Source organism: Aquarana catesbeiana, linkage group LG03 (assembly GCF_042186555.1).
Source record: "Aquarana catesbeiana isolate 2022-GZ linkage group LG03, ASM4218655v1, whole genome shotgun sequence".
In the NCBI taxonomy this organism is placed as follows: domain Eukaryota; kingdom Metazoa; phylum Chordata; class Amphibia; order Anura; family Ranidae; genus Aquarana; species Aquarana catesbeiana.
This window is the reverse complement of record NC_133326.1, coordinates 111010061-111032225: the sequence shown is the minus strand read 5'-3', so window position 1 is coordinate 111032225 and position 22165 is coordinate 111010061. Positions and strand designations below refer to the sequence as shown.

General features: G+C 42.2%; 1 protein-coding gene across 1 annotated transcript in view; it reads right to left on the bottom strand.

The window, feature by feature from the left end:
* SNX1 (sorting nexin 1) overlaps positions 1-22165 on the bottom strand; it is a 111580-nt gene that overhangs the window by 4363 nt on the left and 85052 nt on the right. The window contains exon 14 of the mRNA XM_073618966.1: positions 18177-18248. Coding sequence (XP_073475067.1) covers positions 18177-18248 — 72 coding nt within the window. The remainder of the gene's footprint in view (positions 1-18176; positions 18249-22165) is intronic.

Below are 22165 nucleotides of genomic sequence, written 5' to 3'. Positions count from 1 at the left end.
CCTAGTTAGTGATGTAGCTGGGGGCAGAGTTGTGGATGGCTTTGTAAATTATTGTTAGTACTTTAAATTTTAATCGTTGGGTGAGTGGAAGCCAGTGCAGGGATTGGCAGAGAGGGGTGGAGGACACTGAACGGTTTGTAAGGTGGATGAGTCTTGTAGCATCATTCATTATGGACTGAAGGGGGGATAGTGTATGGAAAGGTAGCCCAATGAGGAGTGAGTTGCAGTAGTCAAGGCGAGAGATGACCAGGGAGTGAATTAGAAGCTTGGTGGTGTCATTGGTTAAAAAGGAGCGTATTCTAGAGATGTTGCGGAGGCTAAAGCGGCATGACTTGGACAGGGATAGGATATGGGCCTGAAAGGACAGTTGAGTGTAGGGTTACCCCTAGCACCCTGGCATATGGGGACAGACTGATAGTTGTGCCATTGATCTTGACAGAGAAGTCAGGGGAAGGGGCACATGGGGGATTAAATATTATGATCTCGGTTTTAGATAGATTCAGTTTAAGGAACTGGTGTGACATCCAGGCTGATATGTCTGTTAGCAAATCAGTGATGTGTGAGGAGACTGATGGGGTGAGCTGAGGGGTAGAGAGATAGATTTGGGTGTCATTGACATATAAATGGTAGTGGAAGCCATGGGAGGCTATCAGCTGACCCAGCAAGGATGTGTAGATTGAGAATCGAGTGAGGTCCAAGGACAGAACCTTGGGGGACCTCAACGGTAAGAGGTGTTGGAGAGGAGGAAGTAGAGTTGTAAGTGACACTGAAGGCGCGATGAGATAGGTAAGATTCGAACCAACGGAGAGCACATCCATGGATACTAAGCAAATTGAGTTTGAAGAGGAGGGGGTGATCGCCTATACCAAAGGCAGTGGAGAGATCCAAGAGTAAGAGTACTGAATAATGACCGTTGGTTTTAGCTGTTAGTAAGTCATTTGTGAGTTTTAGGAGAGCAGTTTCTGTGGAGTGCTGTGGACGAAATCCAGACTGAAGGAGATTCAAGAAGGTTATTCTCAATGAGATGGTTCCTCAGTCGGTTGAAGACTAAACATTCAAGGAGTTTGGAGGCAAAAGGGAGTAAAGAGATGGGTCTTAGGTTGTTAAGATTGGTGGGGTCCAGTGAGGCCTTTTTTGGTATGGGAGTGACTAGTGCATGTTTCAGAGGGTTGGGGAAGATGCCAGTAGAGAGGGAGAGGTTTAAGATGCGAGTTAAAGAGTGTAGGACAGAGACAGAGGGTGACCGTAGTATTTGAGAAGGACCGGGGTCCAGCAGGCAGGTTAGGTGGGCATTAGAAAAAAAAGTTGAACTTCCTCTGTAGTAGTTGGGTTAACCACTTGTCGAGCACCACACATACATATCCTTTTAACAGAATCGCACAGGCAGGCAAAATTTCAAAATTGTCACTCTTTTTTTGTTTATAGCGCAAAAAAACAGCAGAGGTGATCAAACACCACCAAAAGAAAGCTCTATTTGTGGGGGGGACGTAAGTTTGTTTGGGTACAACGTCGCACGACCGAGTAATTGTCAGCTAAAGCGACGCAGTGCAGAATCGCAAAAAATGCTCTGGTCAGGAAGGGGGTAAATCCTTCTGGGGCTGAAGTGGTTAAACAAGAGTTTTGATTGTACAGGAGGACAGAGTGAACAGTGAGTGAGATCTGTAGAGTGGAGGAGATCGAGACAAATTGTCTCAATCTTATTTTTGAAGTGATTAGCAATCTCCTGGGCATTGAGTTAGTGAGTGAAGGTAATGGCGGACGAAGTTAATGGTAGAAAAGATAATATTCCTGAAAGACCGCGCTTAGGACAAGTCTATATGGCAAAGAAAAAACACAGGTTGCTGCCTCCCTTATACAAAGACACTCACTAGGAGTGTCCTGCCATGCATATATATTATAAAAATTTAGGGATAGAACGGCACTACCTGAAAAACCTGTTGGCTAAGCCTATACAGGAAACATTAGCATAACGTTTTTTTTATCTCATATATACAAGATTCTAAACCCTCAAAGATGTATGAGAGGGAATATTTAATATTAAAAATGGGTAGGAGACATATGTATAAATCATACCATTGTTGCATGCAGCCTACATTAACCCTTTCATGACTAAGCCTATTTTTGAAATTTGGTGTTTACAAGTTAAAATCCGTATTTTTTGCTAGAAAATTACTTAGAACCCCCAAACATTATATATATTTTTTTAGAAGAGAGTCTAAAGAATAAAATGGCGATTGTTGCAATATTTTTTATCACACGGTATTTGTGCAGCGGTGTTTTAAACGCAAATTTTTGGAAAAGTGACACTTTCATGAATTTTAAAAAATCCAAACAGTAAAGTTACCCCAATTTTTTTGTATAATGTGAAAGATGATGTTACGCCGAGTAAATAGATACCAAACATGTCACCCTTCATAATTGCACGCACTCGTGGAATGGCGACGAACTACGGTACCTATGAATTTCCATAGGCGACGCTTTAAAAATTTTTTACGGTTACCAGGTTTGAGCTACAGAGGAGGTCTAGGGCTAGAATTATTGCTCTCGCTCTGACGATCGCGGCGATACCTCACATGTGTGGTTTGAACACCGTTTACATATGCGGGCGCGACTTCCGTATGCGTTTTCTTCGCTGCGCGAGCTCGCGGAGACGGGGTCGCTTTAAAAAATTTTTTTTTTTTTTATTTATTTATTTTATTTATTTTTGTACTTTTATAAATTGTGTTTAAACATTTTTTTTTTTTTTTTTACTTTTATTGCTGTCACAAGCAATGTAAACATCCCTTGTGACAGTAATATGTGGTGACAGGTACTCTTTATGGAGGGATCGGGGGTCTAAAAGACCCCCGATCCCTCCTTTACACTTCAAAGTATTCAGATCGCCGAAAACGGCGATTCTGAATACTGTGTACTTTTTTAAATTCGGCGCCATTGGCAGCCGAGTAAACGGGAAGTGACGTCATGACGTCGCTTCCGCGTTTACAATCAGAAGGCTGGAACGAAGCCGCTCACAGCTTTGTTCCAGCCCGCCCCCAGCCGCCGGAGATTCCCGAATGGACACCAGGCCTCCCGATCGCACGGGAGGCCCGGTAACAGCGGCAGGAGGCGGCGGGAGGGGGGGGGTGTCCCCTCCCGCTCCTCCGGTATAACAGCCGAGCGGCTTTTAGCCGCATCGGTTGTTATATTCGGGTAGCCGATCGCCCGCTGAAAACAACGGTACCGGGATGATGCCTGCAGCTGCGGGCATCATCCCGGTATAACCCCGGAAAGCCGAGGACGCATATGTGCGTTCGGTCGACGGGAAGGGGTTAAGAATGGTGTGTAAAACATATAAGAAAAAAAAAACACCTTATATAAACCCTATATGTTACTGATAAATCAATAGCCAATCTTTAAATCAGTAACCATATCCAGCACTGTTGCGAAACTGGAAACATACTATGTGTAGCAAGAGGCATATAATAGTGAAGTTATACTAATTCCTGTGAAGAACGGTTGCATCCACCATATGCGTATATATAACAGTGTTTACACAGTTCATGTTATGACGATTGGAGCACTGTATATTAGTCCCATGCACTTTACACGACAGCAAGGCAAGATATTTCCCAGGGTGACTTTCATGTGAACAGGGTTGACTGGTGACTTCTGTGCTCCCCCCTCAAATTGCCCACTCACCAACTGTCGGAACCCCTGCAGGGGTATCAGGCCTGTAGTGCTTTAAATGGGCTTTGCTGCTCACTGCTGCTGGTCCTTAGATGTCTCCAGTGATATCCAGGTGGGTCATAATGCGGCAATAACCTCATGCATCAGAAAAATATAAAGAAGGGCTTCCATAGTGTGATAAAGTACCAAAAAATGTTTTTATTTAAAAAACCACACTTAAAACCAAAAGTGCAGGGCAAAGGTAAATTAAAATTAAAATTAAAAAATCCAAGAGGTAAATTAGGTCCACCCGCTCAGTGACCACTGGGGTGGGATGGCACTCAGATGCCGGCTTGGATGACAGGCAGAGTCACTGTACCCAATGCAGGTATCGAGATGGGGGAAGTGACGATCAGATGGATATGCCTGTGTTCCACCCACTCGTCTGCCGGGAAGTGACGTAATGAGCGTAGTTCCGTCGACGTCACTTCCCGGCAGACGAGTGGGTGGAACACAGGCATATCCATCTGATCGTCACTTCCCCCATCTCGATACCTGCATTGGGTACAGTGACTCTGCCTGTCATCCAAGCCGGCATCTGAGTGCCATCCCACCCCAGTGGTCACTGGGCGGGTGGACCTAATTTACCTCTTGGATTTTGTAATTTTAATTTACCTTTACCTTGCGCTTTTGGTTTTAAGTGTGGTTTTTTAAATAAAAACATTTTTTGGTACTTTATCACACTATGGAAGCCCTTCTTTATATTTTTCTGATGTATGAGGTTATTGCCGCATTATGACCCACCTGGATATCACTGGAGACATCTAAGGACCAGCAGCAGTGAGCAGCAAAGCCCATTTAAAGCACTACAGGCCTGATACCCCTGCAGGGGTTCCGACAGTTGGTGAGTGGGCAATTTGAGGGGGGAGCACAGAAGTCACCAGTCAACCCTGTTCACATGAAAGTCACCCTGGGAAATATCTTGCCTTGCTGTCGTGTAAAGTGCATGGGACTAATATACAGTGCTCCAATTGTCATAACATATGAACTGTGTAAACACTTATATATACGCATATGGTGGATGCAACCTTTCTTCACAGGAATTAGCATAATTTCACTATTATATGCCTCTTGCTACACATAGTATGTTTCCAGTTGTTTCGCAACAGTGCTGGATATGGTTACTGATTTAAAGATTGGCTATTGATTTATCAGTAACATATAGGGTTTATATAAGGTTTTTTTTCTTATATGTTTTACACACCATTCTTAACGTAGGCTGCATGCAACAATGGTATGATTTATACATATGTCTCCTACCCATTTTTAATATTATTAAATATTCCCTCTCATACATCTTTGAGGGTTTAGAATCTTGTATATATGAGATAAAAAAAACGTTATGCTAATGTTTCCTGTATAGGCTTAGCCAACAGGTTTTTCAGGTAGCGCCATTCTATCCCTAAATTTTTATAATATACAGGTAAAAGCCAGTAAATTAGAATATTTTGAAAAACTTGATTTATTTCAGTAATTGCATTCAAAAGGTGTAACTTGTACATTATATTTATTCATTGCACACAGACTGATGCATTCAAATGTTTATTTCATTTAATTTTGATGATTTGAAGTGGCAACAAATGAAAATCCAAAATTCCGTGTGTCACAAAATTCGAATATTGTGTAAGGGTTAAATTTTGAAGACACCTGGTGCCACAAACTAATCAGCTGATTAACTCAAAACACCTGCAAAGGGCTTTAAATGGTCTCTCAGTCCAGTTCTGAAGCCTACACAAACATGGGGAAGACTTCAGATTTGACAGCTGTCCAAAAGGCGACCATCGACACATTGCACAAGGAGGGAAAGACACAAAAGGTTATTGCTGAAGAGGCTGGCTGTTCTCAGAGCTCTGTGTCCAAACACATTAATAGAGAGGCAAAGGGAAGGAAAAACTGTGGTCAGAAAAAGTGTACAAGCGATAGGGATCACCGCGCCCTAGTCAAGATTGTGAAAAAAAACCCATTCAAAAATGTGGGGGAGATTCACAAGGAGTGGACAGCTGCTGGAGTCAGTGCTTCAAGATCCACCACCAAGAGACGCTTGAAAGACATGGGTTTCAACTGCCGCATACCTCGTGTCAAGCCACTGTTGACCAAGAAACAGCGCGAAAAGCGTCTCACCTGGGCTAAGGAAAAAAAGAGTTGGACTGCTGCTGAGTGGTCCAAAGTCATGTTTTCTGACGAAAGCAAATTTTGCATTTCCTTTGGAAATCGAGGTCCCAGAGTCTGGAGGAAGACAGGAGAGGCACAGGATCCACGTTGCCTGAAGTCTAGTGTAAAGTTTCCACCATCAGTGATGGTTTGGGGTGCCATGTCATCTGCTGGTGTCGGTCCACTCTGTTTCCTGAGATCCAGGGTCAACGCAGCCGTCTACCAGCAAGTTTTAGAGCACTTCATGCTTCCTGCTGCTGACCTGCTCTATGGAGATGGAGATTTGAGGTTCCAACAGGACTTGGCGCCTGCACACAGCGCAAAATCTACCCGTGCCTGGTTTACGGACCATGGTATTTCTGTTCTAAATTGGCCAGCCAACTCCCCTGACCTTAGCCCCATAGAAAATCTGTGGGGTATTGTGAAAAGGAAGATGCAGAATGCCAGACCCAACAACGCAGAAGAGTTGAAGGCCACTATCAGAGCAACCTGGGCTCTCATAACACCTGAGCAGTGCCAGAAACTCATCGACTCCATGCCACGCCGCATTAATGCAGTAATTGAGGCAAAAGGAGCTCCAACCAAGTATTGAGTATTGTACATGCTCATATTTTTCATTTTCATACTTTTCAGTTGGCCAACATTTCTAAAAAATCCCTTTTTTGTATTAGCCTTAAGTAATATTCGAATTTTGTGACACACGGAATTTTGGATTTTCATTTGTTGCCACTTCAAATCATCAAAATTAAATGAAATAAACATTTGAATGCATCAGTCTGTGTGCAATGAATAAATATAATGTACAAGTTACACCTTTTGAATGCAATTACTGAAATAAATCAAGTTTTTCAAAATATTCTAATTTACTGGCTTTTACCTGTATATGAATGGTAGAAAAGAGTTGACAGGGACTTACCAATAAACTCTTTTTTCTGGAATACAGTACAGGACACAGGCTTCTTTAAATCATTATGACTATAGGCTACTTAAAAGTGACTGAATACTGGCAAAAAAAGAAATCTGCAGGGACATCAATCCTTTTATATAACTCCTCCTGCTCCCAGCTAGCCTTGGAGGGGAGGATCCTATGTCCTGTAATGTACTCCAGGAAATGAAAAATATATTTTCTTGATCGTACAGTACAAGACACAGGATTCTTTAAATCATCACGAATGGGATGTCCAAAAGTAGCCCAACTAAGGTACCGGCAACACAGCAAACAATGCCAGCAAGCCACTATAACCGACAGGTCAAGAAGGACTCAACAGACTCCGATAGCAGCTTCACCTGTTACAACTTAAACATGTGAACAGAAGCTAGACAGCTGCATTGGAAGTCTGATAAACAGAAGCCTGATGGGGAAGGGAGGAACCATATCCTTCAGACTATAGGCTCTAATTATAACTCGTTTGATCCATCTAGCAAAGGTGGCACGAGAGGCAGGAAGACCCTTACCAGAACCTTTAGGGAGCAACAGGTAATCAGATTTCCTTAGAGCAGAAATAGCTGAAATGTAAAAACTCTCACAGTACACACCATGTCCAGATAGTAGAGAAACTTCCCTAGGGTTTTTTTGAGGCAACCATAAGGAAGGACAGACATCCTTATTAAAGTAGAAGACCAAAGTGAGACCCGAAGGAGACACCAGGTAACGAACAGGAGGAGAAATCCGAGCGAAGGCCAAAGGTCTCAAACAAAACGGCCAAGGCTGAGATTTGTCTAGGGTGAATGTTCCACGATTCGCACCAAGTAAATTTGACCTTCTCGGTGCGATGGTAGACTTTGCAAGAAGTAAACTTCCTAGCCTTCAAAAGATTAGAGAGGTGATGGAATCTGAAAGTGCCCTGTCCCTTAGGACAGTGGCTTAAACAACCATGCCATTAAAGCCAGTGACTGAAGAGCAGGAAGGAGGTTGTAAACCTCAGACATGAAATATGAACAAGCATATCCCTCTATAGTGTGTACTTGTCTCAATTAAAGCGGAGGTCAACCGACCGGTCGTTCCTGTTTTTTTTTTTTTTTCAACCATGCACACAAATAATCGCAATGTTACACGCACTGTTCTGGTGATTTATCTCCCCCGATGTCCAGTTTCCATTAAAAAACGAAGTTATAAAAAAAGGGTACGGCCGGTTTCATCTTGCTTGTGGGCATGTGAAGCCCACAAGCATTAACTTCTTGGTTCCAGTGAATGCTGAGCTACCAGCATTTACTGCTCGTTCCCGCGCATGCTCAGTTGTAACGGAGCGGGGCGCCGTAAACTGAGCAGTTTGCCAACACAATGGGCGGCGTTGGCGGAACTTCCCGCCCCGTTGAGATGGCAACCAAAAATATACACGACAAAACACAGATGAAGCAAAGGTCAGTACGGGGGGAGAGAGCAGACGATCTTGCGAGATTTCGCCGGGGAAAAGGAATGGACACGCCTACTCCCACGGGAGTAACAGACAGGAAATGCCACAATAAAGACAAATTAAAAAGGTAAATACAGCACTTAAATTTTTTTTTTTGTCATTTGCACATCTATGCAATGCACGGAAGGGGATAGCATTAAGTCAGTAATTTGTGTGGACCTCCGCTTTAAGAGCACCAGGTGTAAATTCTGTCTCCTGCTTAGTTCCTGTGCTATCAACATTAATCACTTCTGAAAAGTTTTCCTGACACCACGAGAAAAAAAAAAAAAAAAAAAAAGGAGACCGGGGAGGCACCCCCAGCAAATTGAGAGCCTCAGCTCCGTTCCTGTGTGCAGGGGGTGTGTCCCTTCCCTTCAATCAGCTCACAGAGCTCCCCTCACTGAGCTCTGCAGTGTATAATTGCAGCTCCCCACCATCTTTTTTCTGAACTCTCAGAAAAGCTTTGTAAATTCAGCACTTTGAGCAGATGTAGCGACGAGAAGACTGCAGATAGACACAGATAAGTTGTACCTATGTAGGAGGATTTGTTTTACCTCTGTATCACCTGAGGCCAGTCACTTCACTAGATAAATGTAAGGGTTTACAATCACTTTAAAGATAGGAGGTCCGGACAATCCGGAGGAACCCACAGTGTGTCTTCCAGGAACTATCGGTATGTCTTGAGTACCATGCCCTCCTGGGCCAATCTGGCACGATGAGAATCACTGGAAAGTCCTCCTTTTGGATCTTGCAAGGTAGGGGAAGGAGAATGCGGAGGGGCGGAAAGGCGCAAATCAAGTTGAACTGATCCCATGGCGTCAGAGCATCTACTCTAAGGATGCCAAGGATCCCTGGACAAGGCAACATACAAAACAGTCTAGTTTTTTCATTGAATCTGGACACCAGCAGGTCCACATCTGGTGTCCTGCACTTGTGGCAAAAAGCTCTAAATGGAGAGCCAATTCCCACGGATTCAGAAACCCTGCCAATTTTCCACGCCTGGAATGTGGACTGTGGAACATGAAGGTCTGCCTAAGAGAGGATGAAGTCTGCTTCCCTTATTGCACTGTGTCTTCGGATGCCTTACTGATAATTGATGTAGGTTATGAAGTAGTCCGACTAGATTCTAGTTTTGTGAATGACAAATATAAATTTTCACAAGGTCTGCTGCTTCAGTGTTTTAAAATCTTTTTGTCAGATATTATGATATACTGAAGTATAATTACAAGCATTTTATAAGTGTCAAAAGCTTTTATTGACAATCACATTAAGTTTAGCAGAGTCAATATTTGCAGTGTTGATCCTTCTTTTTCAAGGCTTCGGCAATTTGCCCTGGCATGCTGTCAATCAACTTCTGGGCCACATCCTGACTGATGGCTGTCCATTCTTGCATATTCAATGTTTAAGTTTGTCAGAATTTGTGGGTTTTTGTTTTTTTTTTGTTCTTCCGCCTCTTGAGGATTGATCACAAGTTCCCAATGGGAATAAGGTCTGGGGAGTTTCCTGGCCATGAACCCAAAATTTTGAGGTTTTGTTCCCCAAGTCACTTAGTTATCACTTTTTTTATCACTTTACCTGGCAAGGTGCTCCATCATGCTGGAAAAGGCATTGTTCATTACCAAACTGTTCTTGGATAGTTGGGAGAAGTTGCTCTCTGAGGATGTTTTTGTACCATTCTTTATTCATGTTAGGCACAATTGTGAGAGTGAGCCCACTCCCTTGGCTGAGAAGCAACCCCACACACATGAATGGTCTCAGGATGCTTTACTGTTGGCATGACACAGGACTGATGATAGTTGCTCACCATTTCTTCTCCAGACAAGGTTTTTTCCGCATGCCCCAAACAATCGCAAAGGGGATTTCACCGGAGAAAATGACTTTACCCCAGTCCTCAGCAGTCCATCCCTGTACCTTATGCAGAATATCAGTCTGTCCCTGATGTTTTTCCTGGAGAAGTGGCTTCTTTGCTGCCCTTCTTGACACCAGGCCATCTTCCAAAAGTCTTTGCCTCACTGTGCGTGCAGATGCACTCACACCTGACTGCTGCATTTCCTGAGCAAGCTCTGCATTGGAGGTGCCCCGATCCCGCAGCTGAATCAACTGTATGGAGATGGTCCTGGCGCTTGCTGGACTTTCTTGGATGCCCTGATGCTTTCTTCACAACAATTGAACCTCTCTCCTTGAAGTTCTTGATGATCCGATAAATGGTTGATTTAGGTGCAATCTTAGTAGCAGCAATAGCCTTCCTTTTTTGTGCAAAGCAATGATGACTGTACGTGTTTCCTTGCAGGTAACCATGAAAGAACAATGATTTCAGGCACCACCCTCCTTTTAACCACTAGCCGACCTGCTTACATAGATAATCTGCGGCAGGTTGGCTCTCCTGCGCAAATCGCCGTACCTGTACGGTGGCTTTGGCGGGTGGACTGTAAGTCCGCCGGCAGCCCGCAATTGCCTATTACTGAGGCAGAACGGAGAACTGCCTTTTTAAACAAGGCAATTCCCCGTTCTGACAAGGGACATGTCAGAGATCCATTGTTCACAGTGATCGGAAACAGTGATCCCTTTCATGTCCCTGGCAGCCTACCCCCCTACAGTTAGAACACACCTAGGGAACACAGTTAACCCCTTGATCGCTCCCTAGTGTTAACCCCTTCCCTGCCAGTAACATTTATACAGTTAATCAGTGGCTATTAGCTCTGATCACTGTATAAATGTCACGGATCCCAAAAAAAGAAAAAAAATTCAAAAGTGCCGCTCTGTCCGCCGCAGTCCTGCTAAAAATAGCAGATCGCTGCCATTACTAGTAAAAAAAAGAAAAATAATAAAAATGCCATAAATCCATCCCTTATTTTGTAGACGCTAAAACTTTTGCACAAACCAATCAATATAAGCCTATTGCGATTTTTTTTTTTTTTTTTTACTAAAAATATGTAGAAGATTATACATCGGCCTAAGCTGATGAATAAATGTGTTTTTTTAATATATATTTTTTGGATATGTATTATAGCAACAAGTAAAAAAATGGGTTCTTTTTTTCAAAATTGTGGCTCTGTTTATAGAGCAAAAAATAAAACTGCAGAGGTGATCAAATACCACCAAAAGAAAGCTTTATTTGTGGGGAAAAAAAGGACATCAATTTTGTTTGCATACAACGTCGTACGACCGCGCAATCGTCATTTAAAGCGATGCAGTGCTATATCGCAAAAAATGGCCTGGTCATTAAGGGGCAAATCCTTCCAGGGCTGAAGTGGTTAAAGCTTCCAGTGTGTTATTCCAACTCAATCAGCATTAGAGTGATTTCCAGCCTTGTCCTAATCAACACTGATACCTGTGTTAATGAGAGAATCACTGACATGTCGTCAGCTGGTCCTTTTGTGGCAGGGCTGAAATGCAGTGGAAATTTTTTTTTGGGGGGGGGGGGATTAAGTTAATTTTCATGGCAAATTGGAACTTTGCAATAAATTGCTTTATACTCTTCATAACATTCTGGAGTATATGCAAATTGCCATAATTAAAACTGAGGCAGCAGACTGTGAAAATTAATGTGAGTCATTCTCAAAACTTTTTGCCAGAGTTGCATACCACTGAAGGGACAACCGAGGTGCCCCTGTTAATGGAAAGGTGAACTTCCCTTGGCAGCCAAGTCCCCTGGTACAGGGATGTGCACGACTGCTCTCCAGAGCAATAGGCTGACATCTGGCATGAGAATCTTCCAATACTGTAGATGAAAGGGCTTCCCTAACTCCAGTGTGGTCCAAGGGCCAAGTCTTTTTTGTACCATGAGGCCAAAATGTTGCGTTGCAGTGATCTAGAGTGAAACTGGGCGTACAGGACAACAAGTTTTTCCTGTGCCAGAATGACCCTGGATAGAACATGCCCAGTGTTGGACACCCATATACTCCAATCTTTGAGGTCCAGCGATGACTTCTCATAGTTGACGATCCAACTGAAGCTCTACAGAGCCTGTACATTCTATTGAGCAAGGAGCAGAGCCAAAACCAGAGGAAGCACCTTGGTGAAAATCTGGGGGACCATAGACAGGGCAAAAAATGAAGGGTGGTCAATTAGTAAATGGAGGAAAATTTCAAGGAAACCAGGAGCCAGCAGCTTTTTATTAGGACTACATTTAGGCTTTAAGCCAGAGAATCCTGCTCATGTGTACAAAGAGACAGGCACATCCTGGAAATTTGGTGAAGTGCATCTGTCAAGCTACTCAAGCAGTAGTACAAAGCTGTGGACAAACGGTCCAACTGACAATGGACAGAGGGATCCATAACAATAAAGCTGGCATTCTGAGCAATGCATTTAGTCCAGACAGCCATGGTCTGACAGACAGCCATGGTCTGACAGACAGCCATGGTCTGACAGACAGCCATGGTCTGACAGACAGCCATGGTCTGACAGACAGCCATGGTCTGACAGACAGCCATGGTCTGACAGACAGCCATGGTCTGACAGACAGCCATGGTCTGACAGACAGCCATGGTCTGACAGACAGCCATGGTCTGACAGACAGCCATGGCCATAGAAACAACTGCAGGTTACATGACATGGGTCGCAAAGATGCCATTAAGGAGGGCCCCTAACTTATCTACTGGGTCCTCGACTACAGGACTATCCTCCATGGAGGCTTAGAGATCTTGTTAAAGTAAGAAATGGGTGGATCCACCACAGGAAGCACCCATTTCCTAAGGAAATTCTCCTCAAATAGGATTGGGCAAAATGTTAAGGAAGAGAAAGTCTTCTCTGGCTGAGGCTAGACTCCATACAGGAGAGGCTCAACTAGCACATGAATCAAGAAGGCCTTAGCTGGTTTGGGGAATTTTAGAGACACCATACTGGATACCTTTGGGTGAGCAGACTCTAGCTGCCATAATACTAAACAATAGTATACAGCTTCAATAAGTGTGGCAATAATCTGCTTTAGCCTAATGTCTCCTCGGCTGACCTCTAGTACCCAGACCAATTCAGGAGGGGTAGTCGAAGGGGCATGGCTGTGACCCCTGCTGTCTATGGCCTCAATAAGGACAGAAACTCTACCCATGAATGCTTAATATTGTGGCAGAAAATTTGTCCCTAAAAAAAGGAAGGAGGCTGGCATGGCCAATGGCCCGGTTGAATGACCAGAAAAAAAAAAACAAAAAAAAAAAAACGGGCCACTCACAGGAAGCGCACACAGGCTATTTAGCACCCCACCAGGGGCGTTCCACAATCAAAAATGGTGCCAAGTTCAAATTTTTTAAACCTGGCCTTTCCTGGTTCCTATCTCACAACCAGAAATCAACAAGACCGGCCAGCCCTAGGTCTTGCAACAGGATCTTGCTAAGGAGTTAGCTGATGCAGAAGCTGCCAGAAGTTGGTTGGCAGCCTGGTTCGTGGTTCATCCGACAGAATATTATTATTATTATACAGGATTTATATAGCGCCGACAGTTTATGCAGCACTTTAAAACATTAGGGCAGACAGTACAATTACAATACAATTCAATACAGGGGGGAATCAGAGGGTCCTGCTCTTTAGAGCTTACAATCTAGGAGGGAGGGTCAAGTTATACAAAAGGATAAAAGCTGTGGGGGATGGAGAAAATAGTGCAGTTGTTAGATGGAGGCAGGATAGGCTTTCTCTGAAGAGGAAAGTTTTCAGGGATCGCCTAAAAGTGGTTAAATTTGGAGACAGTCTGACAGATTGGGCTAGCGAATTTCAGAGGATGGGCGAGGCTCGGGAGAAGGGAGGAGGTGATGGAGCTAGAGAGCAGAAGGTCTTGGGAAGAACGAAGAGGGCGATTAGGTTGGTATTTTGAGACTAGGCTAGTGATGTAGCTGGGGGCAGAGTTGTGGATGGCTTTGTAACTTAATGTTAGTATTTTGAATTTAATTCGTTGGTCAAGTGGCAGCCAATAGAGGGATTGGCAGAGAGGGGTAGCAGACACTGTGCAGTTTGTAAGAAGGTAAGAATATAAGAGAGACAGGGAGAGACCTCCATAGGAGAAGGTAGGCTTCTATCGGTGGGAAGAAGAGACCAACAACCAAAGGCCAACAGCAAAAAAAGGAAGTTAGCAAGGAGTGGGAGGGGTTGGATGTCCCTGCAGCCTCTTTTTTCTCATACCTACACAGTCCCCTGTACAGCATAGGTACAGATGGCAATTAACGCCTTGTTTTCCAGGGGGGCATTTGTTTTAGGTTTCATAAATACTGACCATCATTTTAAACATTTGCCTCCCAAACCTATTCTGACACTTTTCTCATACACATGTAAAAATCTGCTTCTTTTTTTTTTTTTTAACTAGATAATTACTTAGAACCCCCCAAACATTATATAGCCCTGCCTGGGGGGAAAAAAAAAAAAAAAAGTTGGTTGTTGCAATTTTTTTTTAATGTCACACGTCATTTGTACAGAGGTTTTTCAAACACAATTTTTTTGGAAAACTCTTTAATTTTAGTGCACATAAACCAAATTGAATTCCCTATTGTTTTGTAAAATAGAAGAGAGTATATTTCTCCAAATAGACACTCAACATGTCACGCTTTAAAATTGTGTGCAGCCTTGGAATTGCGACAAACCACAGAACTTAAAAATCTCCATAGGCAACGCTCTAAAAGCCTTTAAAGGTTACCAGTTCAGAGTTACACAGGAGGTCCCATGCTAGAATTATTGCTCTTATTCTGATGTTCATGGTGATACCTCACATATGTGGTGTGATCCCAGTTTACATGTGTGCAGGACATACGCATTTGTGTGAAAGCATGGAGGGGTGGGGCGCTTTATTTTTTATAATCATCCCTTGTGATAGCAATATGCATGACAGGTACTGTTTTTGGGCGATCTATTAGAGGTCTGTTAGGCCTCAAACCGAGATTGGTTTAATCAGATGCCAAACATCAAACTGAAAGTGACACAATTCTCGCGGCTTATGGTTTCATAGACAATAGAGATGATCGGGGTACTGTTCCTCCCTCATCTCTATGGTAAGCTGGCGGAAACGCAGACTTCAGTCCCGGGCTCCCTGGTGGAACAGGAGAGCCCAAGAAAGGGGGGTACCTTTACATTTAAAAGCGATCCAGCTGCTATTTAGCTGTTCCGATCACTTTTACAATATTCAGCATTGCCTGAGGACTGCAGCCATGACCCTGGTAGAACACTTTAACCCTTTCGCCGCCAGGTCCGTACATCGTACGGACTTAACAGCGGGGGATTATACACACAATCCGGTGGCTGCCGCCATCGGGGTTGTGTGTGAAATTGACAGGCAGACTCCTAAAAACATCACATAGGGGTAATTTTAGAGCTGCACAATTAATTGTTAAAAAAACGTGATCTCGATTCAACCCCCTGAAGATCTCTATTGCAGAGTTTGCCAATTCTTTCATATAACAAGTGGAAAGACTTATCTGCTCACTCAGATGTCAAAAGAAAACATCTGGGCAGTCTGTCAAGTTTTTAACATGAAACATTGTAACTCTTCCTTCTTAGATCACAGGGATAAATTTGTGTGTAAGGCTCGGTTCACACTGGGGCGACTTGGGATCCGACTTGTACGCCCCCAAGTCGCCCCAAGTCGCTTTGCATTTAGATTACAATTGTAGTGAATTGAACCGTCTTAACTGACACTACTGAAGTCGCTCCGACTTCAAAAAAGGTTCCTGTACTACTTCTATCCGACTTGTAGGCGACTTGTACCCATTCAACTCAATGTAAGTCGCCTGCAAGTCGGATCTCTCAAGCGACTTTTCAGAGAAAACCCCTCCCTCCCCCCTCCCTCCCAGAGAGGTGATTGGCCACAGGCGAAGTCGCCTGTCATGGAGGCGACTTCAAGTCGCCTCGTAATTTGCCGAAGTCGCGCTGAAGTCGCGCTGAAGTCGCGCTGAAGCCGCGTTGAAGTCGTGTTGCCCATGTGTGAACCGACCCTAAAGAAACAATCCAGGCAGTCTGCCAAGTTTTTAACAACCTGTAAATGCAGGAAGTTTTAACCACTTAAAGTCTAAATTTTTTTCTGACACCTGTTTAAGTTAAAATCAATATTTTTTGCTAGAAAGTTACTTGGAACCCCCAAACATTATATATATTTTAGCAGAGACCCTAGGGAATAAAATGTCAATCGCTGCAATATTTTATGTCGTACTGTATTTGCCCAGCGGTCTTTCAAACGCAATTTTTTGGGAAAAAATACACTTCAATGAATCTAATAAGCAAAAAAATTGTGATTCTCATTTTAGCCAGAATCGTGCAGCTCTAGGTCATTTTGTCCTCCATGTGACGAAAAAATTAAAAAAAAGTTAAGAAAAAAAATTTTTTTTTCTTTTGCAAAAAAATAAAGTTACACCAAAGCACATAAAATCCCCCCCCCCCCAAAAAAACACAAATTTTAAGGCCCCCCCATGAACATAAACGCATGCGTCGGGGTAAGCGTGATACACATGTTACAGATAGTCATGCACGCTGGAGTGAGAGCATTAATTCTAACACAAAACTTCCTCCGTAACACTAAACAAATACCTATAGGGGGCTTTTAAAGCAACGCCTATAGAAAATTCAGGGTACTAAAGTTTGACGCCATTTTATGGGCGCACAAAAATGTAAGGTTTGGCATGTTGGGTATTCATTTACTCGGTGCAACCTCGTCTTTTATATTTAATCAAAAATGTGGGTAATTGATTGCGTTTATTTGCCCTAAAATTCACATTAGTGTGTTTTTACTGAAATTTTGCGTTTCCTAGACCTTTAATATCGTGTGACACAAAAAACTGGAACTACCACTATTTTATTCTCTTGGGTGTCTGCTTTCAGAAAATTTATATTTGTGGGTTTTGTGTAAATTTCAGTCCTAAAATGATTTTTTATACGTGTGCAAAAAACGCAAACATGGCTCTGGCGAAAGAGTTAAACCAGATGACGTACGGGTACATCCATATGGGGCAAGTGTTTAAAACATAACTACCACTAACAGATGCAATAAAGTGTAACATTTAAAAAGGTAGAGCTCCACACAAACAGCTTAAGAAATAACTGAAGTACATATTTATTTACCGATTTACCTGCATTCAGCCAGTCTTGATTTACACAGCTTTACCATACTGCAAAGCCAGGAAGACCACTGTTCCTTTCTGCCTCAGCTCTAGTGCCTTTTGAGTTTGCTTCCCTGATTGAACAGAGCCGATTATGCTGATTTACTATTCAAGGAGCAGGCTAGTGAAGGAGAGCTAAGAAGCAGAACCAGGGAACAGGGGTGGGACTTGCAGGTAAATCACAAGACTGGCTGAGCAAAATGACAAATCAGTTATAATGGTAAACATGAATGTATTTCGACTATGCATTTAGCCATTTCATTGGAGCACCACTTTAAAATATTCAGTACTATGGTCACTTGATATTACACAGACCCCCAATAAATTATTCTGAATATAATTAAAGTATGTGAATGAAATGAAGACATTTTCATTTTGTTCTTACCACCACAACTATGAATCATTCACAGGTTCCTTTTCCCTGGAGACTCAATTGAAAAAAAAAAAAAAAAATCTTAACCTTGCCACCACAATGCACCATTACAATGCCAAGCAAGGGAGTCCCAATACCTCTTGATGCATTCTCAATCCAATGAGAAATGCAAGACCCCTTACACTAGCGAGAGTTTGTAGGCAGAGCTCAGGAATTGCTGACAGATAAAGAAGCCAGTGAGTCCTTCATTTGTTAGCATCCAACCAAATTGAAATAGGAGTTTTAAAGTAACGGAGTTGAAGAATATCCCAAAATGGCATTATACTACACATTCACAGGTTGGATTTCGTTATCTTCACCAGCTGCAGAATTACAATGACACACAAGATGGAGTTTTTGTGGTGCTCTTCAACTTTTCCAGTGCACACTTAACTACTTTCAAGTATAGTTAATAACTACGAGACTACAGGTCACAAGTCAGGGTCTTACTTTGTGCTGTGAATTCAAGAGTGTTTCTAGGTATTTCACAATATGACTTTTAAAGTCCTTCGATTTTTCTTTCTGTAAGATGAATATAAAAAAAACGGTAAGTCCGTTAGTAAAAATACCACCTCCTAATATCCTAATTAAACAGTTCTTAAATCTAAACATTTTACACAATAAAAGAAAGACCTCAGGTAAGCAAGTGTTTAAAAGAGCTGTTTATGTTTCCCCCATAGTAGCCATTTTCCAACCAATACTGTAACAATGAAAGGAAGATATTAGGCAGCACAGACATAAGGTCCATTAGTCATTAGAACTAATTATTCTAAATCAGTCACAAATTGGAAAGTACCAACTAAGAGCAATCAACTGCACTGACATGCTAGCATGGTTTACAGCGTGCCCACTACCGATGTTTAACCACCTTTTGCAAAAAAGTGTCAAAAAGCCAATCCGCCAGCACAAATGTGCCGAGAGTGTGGGCGGTGTACAGAGATCTCGGAGAGTGAAGGAAACAGTCATGGAACAGATAGTACTCAAGTGAGCTCAGCCCCACCTGCCAGCTATACTGGCGAGAGAAGCTTGTGTTGTGAATTATACTGCTCATCCCTATCTTATGCATTTTGTGCCCAGAAGGGATTCAAAAAGGATTTTCAAGTTCTGGTGATACGTCCTTAAGTATGCTACTGAAGCCCATCTAAAGCAGCTTCCTGGGATTGTGGCAATAATGCTGCACTACTCCTGAATTCAGAGCAGAGTTGCCACTCTCAAGTAAGCTTTGCTTGCTTGAAGTACAGTGGCTATCAGCATCGTCACTGCTAATTCACAAGCACGCAGCTTATCAATCAGCAACTGGTCACATCTAGTCCTGCCCACTGCTTTCTGGATTGGCAGCACTGCCTCTGTTGCTGAAATCACTGTGAGCTGCCTTTATTACAGGCTTGTTCCTCGCAGTAACTGGATTTTGTGCTTGTTTAAACGGTCAAACATAGTTGTATTTTAAGCATTACAAAAAAAATTTTCATTCAAGTTGTTTTAACATGCTAAAAGAGCAAACAATGAAAATCACTGATATTGCTCGTCTTGGTGAAGGTATGGACTCCACATCTCATTAAGTGAAAACAGCTAAGAGCAAAAAGAGTCCAGGATGGCCGTACACCGATACAACACCTTTAACATATACACATACTGCAGCCCCCTCAAAGGACCTTCCACCTGAGGCATTCGTATGTATGGAATAATCAAATTATCATAACAAAACAGATTATATGCGTAGATAAAATCATGGACCAATTTCATGTCACATTGCATTAAGTAAAATCCAACTATTAATTAGATACATTTCAAAAGTAGTTAATATGCAAGTCTTGAACTGGTTAATGTATAAATCATGAACCGTAAATAGAAAGAAAAATCATGATTTAAAATAATTGTTTTGGAAAAATGTATTTATTCCAATACCACATCCATATTAAATGTAACAGTCACTATATCTGTGTAAGCATACACTATGTTAAACATATAAATACATACATATATATATCCCTGCATTAAATGCAGGGGACTAAAAAGTAAAAGAAAGAAAAGTGACTACCGATCAGTTAATGTATGGAAGTGAGGCGGACCTTTACTAGATGTCGGAAGATACAAGAACAAGAGAAACATTAATCTAAGAACAGTGAAAACAGCATGAGGGGTAAAAATACATATCATGTATAGAGACTACTCCATCAATGTATTAATAAAGATATAAAATTAAAAAATTAAAAGTGAAAACAGCTAACATTTTTCAGTAGCAAATAGGTACATGATTAACATAAGCTAAACATTCACAAACTGGGTATGACAAATGCCTAAGGCTGGCCAAACACCAAGGGTTGCAGGAAAGAAAGCTGCACGATTCCCCAATCAACACAGTGTTGACAGGGGAATCAGCAATTGTCTTCTCCCGGCAGGGAGATGGAGGTGGGCGAGCGAATCTGGGAGAAGACACTGATTATTGCAAGCGGCTACAGCAGCCACTAGCAATGATCGTAAGAGAATCTGGCAGGCTGGTTGTACCCAAGATGATCGATCAACACAATTGCTACAACTTTTAATGATGCATAGAACACTTTAAAATGTTGCTAAATTTAGCTGTAGATATTTTATCATGCTTTGAAGTGTTTGCTACCAATTCAGAATAGAAGTTACATACATCATACAGAAAATAGCACAGGTACATCTCTTCTGGGATAGACATGTTGACGTGGTTGACTGCAATCATTCAGAAGCTGCACTTTTCAACATGCATGCAAACATGCAGATATTTTTACAATACTAGCAGCAATTCAACCATGATAAAAGCAGCTTAAATTGTTATGCAGTTCCCAGAAGTGGTTTAAACACAGTTATTACTGACTGTCCCTTAGGAAATGACTAGGTTTATCTTGATTACTGCTCGGGATTCAGCTTGTTCCACCAATTCATTTAGAAATGCCGAGCTCTATATAGAATAAAACATCCTATATGATCACATTGGTTTTATTGTCCTTAGAGAGGATTAAACATCTTTCCAAAAAAATATGGAGCAGCTTTTAAGCTGTGCAGCCAGTTTGTGTCTGAGAACATAGTACTTAAAAGAGCAGATTTGGTAGGTGCCCAATAAGAACTCTTCAACTTATAAAAGGTCATAAAGTGTATGTGTCAAGCCAAAACCTTTTTTTTCTAGTTTTGACAGTGTGGGGAAGGACTGCTGTTTTTCTTCGTTGTTTTTTTCTGCAATCCAGAAGAGATTTACCTTCTCTTACTGTCCTGAAGACAATGATATCACCAGGTAGAAGCGAGTGAACATTTGCAACTGGGACACAGACAGAAATAAAAAGCTCACAGGGGTTCTAGCCTTCCTCTACTCTACTAAAGAAAGCAATTTCATTTCCATCTGTGCTGCTGTTCCCCTCAGTTCCTCTTTGGTAAAATGTCAGCTAAGCAAGAAGTGTGAATAAAAATCTTGGGGTACCAAAAAAAAAATGAACAGAATTCTAATCCTTTTACACATTGTACAAAGCTAAGAAAAAAAGTTTTGGCAGCACCCACACTCCAACATGACAGTTGAGCATACAGTGCATCCGGAAAGTATTCACAGCGCTTCACTTTTTTCCACATTTTGTTATGTTACAGCCTTATTCCAAAATGGATTAAATTCATTATTTTCCTGTAAATTCTACAAAAAATACCCCATAATGACAATGTGAAAGAAGTTTGTTTGAAATCTTTGCAATTTTATTTAAAATAAAAAAACGAAAAAAAAAAAATCACATGTACATAAGTATTCACAGCCTTTTTTTTTTTAAGCACCTTTGGCACCAATTACAGCCTCAAGTGTTTTTGAGTATGATGCTACAAGCTTGGCACACCTATTTTTGGACAGTTTCTCCGATTCTCCTTCGCAGGACCTCTCAATCTCCATCAGGTTGGATGGGGAGCATCAGCGCACAGCCATTTTCATATCTCTCCAGAAATGTTCAATCGGGTTCAAGTCTGGACCCTGGCTGGGCCACTCAAGGACATTCACAGAGTTGTCCCGTAACCACTCCTTTGTTATCTTGGCTGTGTGCTTAGGGTCGTTGTCCTGTTGGAAGATGAAACTTCTTCCCGGTCTGAGGTCTAGAGCACTCTGGATCAGGTTTTCATCAAGGATGTCTGTACATTACTACATTCATTTTTCCCATCGATCCCGACTAGTCTTCCAGTTCTACTGAAAAACATCCCCACAGCATGATGCTGCCAACACCATGCTTCACTGTAGGGATGGTATTGGCCAGGTGACGAGCGGTGCCTGGCTTCCTCCAGACATGACGCTTGTCATTCAGGCCAAAGAGTTCAATTTTTGTTTCATCAGACCAGAGAATTTTGTTTTTCAAGGACAGAGTCCTTCAGGTACCTTTTGCCAAACGCCAGGCGGGCGGTTATGTGCTTTTTACTGAGGAGTGGCTTCTGTCTGGCCACTCTACTAT